The sequence below is a fragment of the Eptesicus fuscus genome, chromosome 18 (genome assembly GCF_027574615.1).
Source record: "Eptesicus fuscus isolate TK198812 chromosome 18, DD_ASM_mEF_20220401, whole genome shotgun sequence".
NCBI lineage: Eukaryota > Metazoa > Chordata > Mammalia > Chiroptera > Vespertilionidae > Eptesicus > Eptesicus fuscus.
This window is the reverse complement of record NC_072490.1, coordinates 6,445,671-6,452,475: the sequence shown is the minus strand read 5'-3', so window position 1 is coordinate 6,452,475 and position 6,805 is coordinate 6,445,671. Positions and strand designations below refer to the sequence as shown.

The window sequence follows — 6,805 nt, the reverse complement described above, 5'->3', positions numbered from 1 at the left end:
GTGGTGGCTCACGGTGGCGAGGACTGCCTTGCGTCCAGGCGGGCTTGCTTTTTATGTATGTATGTATGTATGTGTGTATGTATGTATGTGTGTATGTGTGTATGTGTGTATGTAAAAAGAATACTGACTTTATTGTTCTCCTAAAAACAATACACGATCCCCACCAATAGTTCAAGCACTGAAGAAAAGCACAAAGGTGAATATTTACGATCACCCAGGTTTCCACACGCCGAGAAAAGAAGCCGCCATTCCCATTCAGGGACGAGGTAGACAGACACAGGCTTTCATCCAAGGGAAACCTCCTTCCTCACCTGCGACTCTTAACAAAGAGGCTTCTTCCACTTGACTTGCATGGCAGGAGGCTGGGGATAGGGTGGTTTCAAAGCGGGGGTCCCGGGACCTCCAGGCCCTCCTGCACCGGCCGCATACATTCCGGGTGAGGCCTGCCTGTGCTGTGTCTGCTCGCCGTTGACCTGTCACCCGGCCACGTGCCCCGTTCACAGCCACCCGCAGCGCTTGGGGCTGGGCTCCTTGGAGGGCTGCGGGCAGGGCAGCAGCTCCTTGGGGTCCTGGGTGGCATGGTTCGCAGGAGGAAGAGCCAGGCCACGCCGGCCCTTGGGTGACAGAGAGGGATTCCGCCCTGGCCGCGGTCTCCAACAGGTGTCCACCCTGCCCTCGGAGCCGGTGCCTGGCCAGTCCCCGGGCTGATGTAATTAGCGACACCGCTTCCCGGCCGTGTCCTCGTCAGGCGCTCTGCCGGCCACATCCTGTTTTGGTGGGACCGTCGGGAGCGCATTCCTTGGGCGCTGTGTCATGGGCAGAGCATGTTCACACCAGGTCCTGGATCATTGGAGGCCACCTGGGGCCACATTCTCCCGGTTTGGCGTCACATGCATGTGCCGGCTGGACGACCTAGTGGATGAGTGGCCACCACTTTCCGGTCCTGCTGTCACTTGGGATCAGCCCTGCTTTGTTCAGACTCGGGGGCGGCGGGGGGGGGGGGGGGGTGGGGGGTGGCGAGCGGAGTCTGAGGCGCCTGAGGTGCTCTGTCAGCATTTCCGTCTTCGCGAGGATGCCTCACGCTAGGGATTTCATTGCAATCTTCTCAGCGGGGCTCCTCGGCAGCTGTGTACCCCCGGGTGCCAACATCTGGATGACACCTCCGCGCTTGTTATCCAGCTGTTCCCAGAAGCCCACGGGATTTGCCTGGGTCTCTTGGCAGACACAGACGCCCCCGCCTGTTGCCAGATGTTGGCACCTCCAGGCCTCACGCGAAGCCTGGGCCCCCCTCCCCCAGGCAGGCCCATGGTGCCGTGGGGAGACCAGACAGAGTGTCCCCCACTCTGCGGCCCACCGCCCTGGCCGGAAGAGAAGCCCAGCGTGTGGGCTGTGGTCCAGGAGGCGTCTGATCACCCTCCCAGGGCCCCAGGGTTTCCTGGGGAAGGGACAACCTCGAGAGGGGGCTGCCCTGGGACCTCCTGATGCCCTGGCCCCTCCCCGGAGTGTTCTCTATCGCTCCGTCCACCACTCATTGGTTCCGGACCAGCCCCGCCAGAGAGCTGAGATAAAGGGATGACAGGCCCACCCCTGCCCCCTGGGGTGTCCCTCTCAGTCCACAGCGTGTCACACACTTGTGAGAAGTGTCTCAAAGTGCACGTGGGCCCAGCCGCGGTGGCTCGGTGGTTGGACATCGACCTATGAGCCAGGTCACATGCCTGGGTTTCGGACTTGATCCCTAGTATGGGGCATGCGGGAAGCAGCCAATCAATGATTCTCTCTCATTGATGTCTCTCTCTCTCACTCTCTCCCTTCCTCTCTGAAATCAATAAAAATACATTTTTTTAAACATTTTTAAAAAGTGCGCCTGGTGAAGGAGCCAACAAGTGCCAGTGTTTCCTCTGAGCTGAGGGGGCAGAAAGAGGAGCTTTGATGACGCCATCACTCTTGCCCACTTGCATGCAGACGTGCTCTTTGGGGTGTGAGGGGTCACCGTCCTGTGGGCCCCTGGGCACACCCACAGCCTGCAGGGCCTTACCCAGGCCAGCCACCAGGTGACCTTACCCTTCTCCCCTCCGCCAGCACAGCCACTCCCCCGCAGGCCCGGCACCCCGCCCTCTGGCCCCGGGCGCAGCGTCAGGCCTGGCGTCTGTGTCTTCCAGCTTCCCCGCCGGCAGCCGGAGGACCGCCTGGGCCCCAGAAGCAGGATGAGAAGATGGCAGACTTCCTGTTTCCTCGGGGCCCCAGCAGCTTCCACAGGTTCACCCGGGAGTCCCTGGCGGCCATCGAGAAGCGCGTGGCGGAGAAGCAGGCCCGGGGCTCGGCCACCCTGCAGGAGAGCCGCGACGGGCTGCCCGAGGAGGAGGCTCTCCAACCCCAGCTGGACCTGCAGGCCTCGAAAAAGCTGCCGGATCTCTACGGCAACCCGCCCCGAGAGCTCCTCGGGGAGCCCCTGGAGGACTTGGACCCCTACTACAGCACCCAAAAGGTGACTGCCGCCCGCCCCCGCTCCCCCTGCCCGCGCTTCCCCGCAGCAGTTGGGGACAGGGCCTGGCCGCCATGCTGGGCTCTCTGGGGCCGGCTCCACTGGGCGTTGCGGGAGTGAGTCATCAGTGATCTATATTCCAATCACCTTTCTTTTGGAGTTCCAGAATAAAAGGCCAGACATATGCAGCCCGAGATTGCTCGGTGTTAGGAAGACAGAGAGGGCAGCCACAGTGACAGTCTTGCTACCTGGGGGAGCCCCTGCTTTGGGAGTTGTCTGGGGTTAGCCTCCACCTCCGGAGCTCTGCACCCCATCCCCATGGTGTGAACTGGAGGCGGGCCCTGAGTCCTGTCCTGGGTTGAGTTTGGGCCCCAGAGCATGGCTCCCCGCTCCTAACTGGGACAGGGGGCAGCCTGGGAGGACTCGCTGGGCCTCGGCTGGCAGTGGGACCACGCTGGCCCGTGGGACGTCTGAGGGGTGGGGAGGGGCTTGTCCTGCCTTTGTCCCTCCTCAGTGTAGGAAGGGGAGGTAGCTTTACCCACTGGACAGGGTGCGTCAGGCTCCCTCCTCGTATAGATTTCTATCCAGAAGGTGAACTCCCCCGTCGGGGTCCCCACCCTGACCTCGCCTCTCAGGACTGAATGCCCAGCCCTGCACCCGGCCAGACCCCAGGCACGCAGGGCTCCTGCAGGGGCCTGGTCCCCCAGCCCGGCCACCCACACTTCAGCCTCACTGCTGGAGGAAAGTGGGTTTGACTTGGGAGACAACTTTCCCCGGAAGGCAGGGACCGAGGACAGTGGCTGCTCACAGCACGGCAGGCAGCACAGGGCCATGGCAGCAGTGAGCGCGGCCGGGACCCGTGCTCCCGGGGCGGGCACAAGTCCATGGCGGGTGTAAGCGCTGTGTGTCTGTGTCACCAGCACCTGACTGTGCTGAGATGGCATTCAGGAGACTAAGGGGCTGGGGCCGGGCGTGGTTCCAGACGGTCCCCACGCGTGAATGCTGGTGTGAGTGGGTGAGGGTGAAGGGGAAGCCACGCAGTGTGTGGGCGCACAGGTGGGCAGGGAGACCTTGAACCTGCCCCGCTTCCCCCTGGTTCACGGGACTCAGGCGGGGTTCAGGCTGGTGGCTGGGGCCACAGTTTGGGTCAGAGGGAGGCTGGACGCTGGGATTCGTCAGGGTGGGTGGGCGTAGGTCGTGGCTGGTCAGAGCTGGAAGGAAGAATTAGGGTCGGGGCAAGACCGCAGCCGGTGGCAAGTCACAGGGCGCGTCCGAGGGGCGGTTAGGTTGTAGTTCGCTGGGACAGGGACAGGCAGCGGTCGTGGCGCGGGGACCCAGCGGCCGGGCTGAGCGTTGGGGGCTGGTGGCAGCCGAGCCTGGAAGGAGTCAGGGACACTCTCTTCTGTCCCTGTGACCGGGAATACTTGAACCGAGGCCCAGGTCTGACTCCGGTCTCTGACCTCTGTCTCTCCTCTCTGACCCCTGCCACGCTGCCCGCAACCCACAGGGCGAGGCGGGCACCACAGCAGCACTTCGGGTCCTGGGATGTCTGGTCAGCTCGTCTCCCTGCCCCGAGTGAACAGAGCCTCGTCTCACCAGCGACGGCAGCCTTAGAGAAGCGAGGGCCCAGCGCCGCGCCCCCGCGGCCGCGCCACCGCACAGCTGGGCAGGGGCACGCCCGCTGGGCTCCAGGGCCGGCCCAAACACCCGCTTGATGCGCCTGAGGCTCGGCCACAATGCTCATGCCCCATCGTGCTGTGCAGACAGTGTCTTCTGGAAGCCTGGGGAAGGGTCTACCTTGGGCTGCTCACAACCCCTCCAGGGGAGACACCATGTCACCGGATGGGGCCGACGTCTGTCCTGGGCTCCGGGAGACAGGGTCACGGGCACGCTGCTCTCTGCTGGGCTAGGGTCTGCCCTTTGCTCACCCCTGCTCTTCACCCCTCAGTCTTCACCCCCCCCGTGGTCCAGTGGGGAAGCCACACCAGGCGGGGAGGGGTCCGAGGGAGAAGGAGAAGGAGGGAGCAGCAGCTGGGCCGGGGTCAGGAGCGTCCCTTCTTGTTGGGATGGCCATTTTGAAAGGGAAGGAAATCCCACCCACCCGTGACATGCTCCTAAACTTGACCTCACCCCCTCCCGGCCGTGGTGACCCCGTGAGAGTCCAGTGACCTTCAGAATATACTGCTCCCCCCTCCCTCACCCCTCCCTCAGGCCCTCTTTTCTTGCTACCCCACCCTCCTTAGCCACGGCTCTAGGGTTTTGAGTCAACACTGCCCCCCCAAACCTGTCTCCACAAGGGCCGAGGGGCTGCCACCCCGACCTAAAGCAGCTCTCTGTCCACAGACCTTCATCGTGCTGAATAAAGGCAAGACCATCTTCCGGTTCAGTGCCACCAACGCCTTGTACGTCCTCAGCCCCTTCCACCCCATCCGGAGAGCGGCCGTGAAGATCCTGGTTCATTCATATCCTTTGCGGGCAGTGCCTGTGCTGTGTGCCCTCTGGGGCCCACGTGGCGGGTGGACAGGGCGGGGCCAGTTCCTGGCCAGTCCTCAAGCCAGCAGCACGGGCATCAGCCGGGGGCCGGTTGGAAATGTAGAGTCTCCCACCCCAGCCCAGACCTGCCAGCCAGCACCTGCATTTTAACAAGGTCCCAGCGGAGTCCTGGGCCCATGGAAGTTCGGGGAACCCTGCTCTGATCTTTCAGGGGAGAAATGTCCTAGGAGCTAAGCTGCTGAGCGTGCCAGAAGGAAGGAGGCCTGTCAGTGTCCCCTGGCTCTGGTACTGTCCCCAGGTGTCCCCTCCCCCCCCCGCACCTCCCCGCCCACTCGCAGGGACCTCCAGCAGGTCACCCCGGCTCAGCCAGGGAGAAACCACTTTCCAAGAAAGAGGCCTCTGGCTGGTCGGCACATGGGCATCTTCTGAGGGGGGCAGCGCTCGCTTTTTGATTAGGTGTTGACGCGATGTTTGCACTTTCGGAGTGTCTCAGAGAGCTCGGGTCAGCGTTCAGTTATATAAACCGCAGCCTAAAAAAGCTGCGGCCGCCCAGGAGAGCTGTGGAGTATGGGGGACATGTACTGGTCTTGGACCACCCATGGGACGGGGTGCCAGCATCCAGGCACAGCTGCTCTCCAGACTTCAGGAGAGGGGCCCCACAGACAATCCTCCGAGGGGGCAGAGCTGGCTGCAGAGTCCCGGGCGTCCATGCTGCTGGGCTCAGCCATGTGAGTAGTTGTGGGTGTGGTGGGCTGGTCTGATGGAGCCCCAAAGGCCCCCCATAGTTCCCCACTCTGGAGGACCAAAGGCAGAGATCTCACCCATGAGCCTCTGGGCGGGCAAGAGGCTCAGGAAGACAGCTGCCCAGTGAGGGACGGAGTAACCAAGACCATTGCTGACCGCTCAGGGGTCTTCCTTCCCCGGGCAGGGCTGAGGATTGCTCCCCCGGGGCCTCATGCCGATCCTCACCCCAGGGGTTAGCAGGAGGGGCTCAGTGCTGCCTCTGTTCTCTGCTTGCAGGCCCTCTCTCTCCCCTCCTCCGCTCGCGCCTGCCTTTCTCAGGAGGTGGCTGAGACACGTGGAAGGCCAGGGAAATCCCACACTTGGGCTGTGGCAGCGGCATCAGCTGGGTGGGCAGACACGTCCGTGGAGAGGGGCCGCGTTCAGGGGGCAGCCTGCCATGCACAGCTACATCTTACTTGGTGGGGCGAGAGTGGTTCTAGATTTAATTTTGGGCCATTCTGCCACTGGTCCCAAGCGCCCTGTAGATGCCCGGGACTTTGCTGGGCACCCTGAGGGTATTAAGCTGAATAGGACCCTGTTCTTGCCCCCTCGGGAATGTTATAGTCCCCTAAGAGGGTGAGACAGCTACAGGAATAGCTGTCATTCCTGCAGGTGTGTGGGCACAGCCTGGCGAGAACAGTGGGGCGGGCAGCGGACAGGAGAGACGGACCGGCCGCCTCTCTTGCTCTGAGCCTGACTGCGGCCTCACTCCAAGGGCGTGGCCTCCCTGGCACCTGCTCGGGGTCCCCCCTGGGGTTTCTCCTCCTGGTATCTAACCAACCCAGCACTGCTTGGCAGCGCCAGCAGCCCCCAGAGATGCGGCGGCAGCCCCAGGGCCCCTGCACAGCCCTGGGGGGAGGGGTGGGGCTGATGAGGCCAGGGAGGAGGTGGGCCGGGGAAGCGGTAGGGACACTGGAGGTCCCAGCCTAGCCAGAGGGTCCACTGAACAGTGGTTCTGAGGCTGGGAGGTCCTGGTGCCACCCAGCAGGACTAGCTCTGAGGGCTCTGAGCCAGCCTGTATCTCCCAGGACAGCTGCCCCAGGGAAG

The 6,805-nt window shown here is 63.3% G+C and overlaps 1 protein-coding gene across 6 annotated transcripts in view; it reads left to right on the top strand.

Moving 5' to 3' along the window:
• Positions 1 to 2,212: 2,212 nt before the first annotated feature.
• SCN5A (sodium voltage-gated channel alpha subunit 5) overlaps positions 2,213 to 6,805 on the top strand; it is a 73,519-nt gene continuing 68,926 nt past the window's right edge. For all 6 annotated transcript variants that reach the window (XM_008154841.3, XM_054729469.1, XM_008154874.3 and 3 more), the window contains exons 1-2: positions 2,213 to 2,485; positions 4,826 to 4,944. In XM_008154841.3, the coding sequence (XP_008153063.2) occupies positions 2,213 to 2,485; positions 4,826 to 4,944 (392 nt within the window). The remainder of the gene's footprint in view (positions 2,486 to 4,825; positions 4,945 to 6,805) is intronic.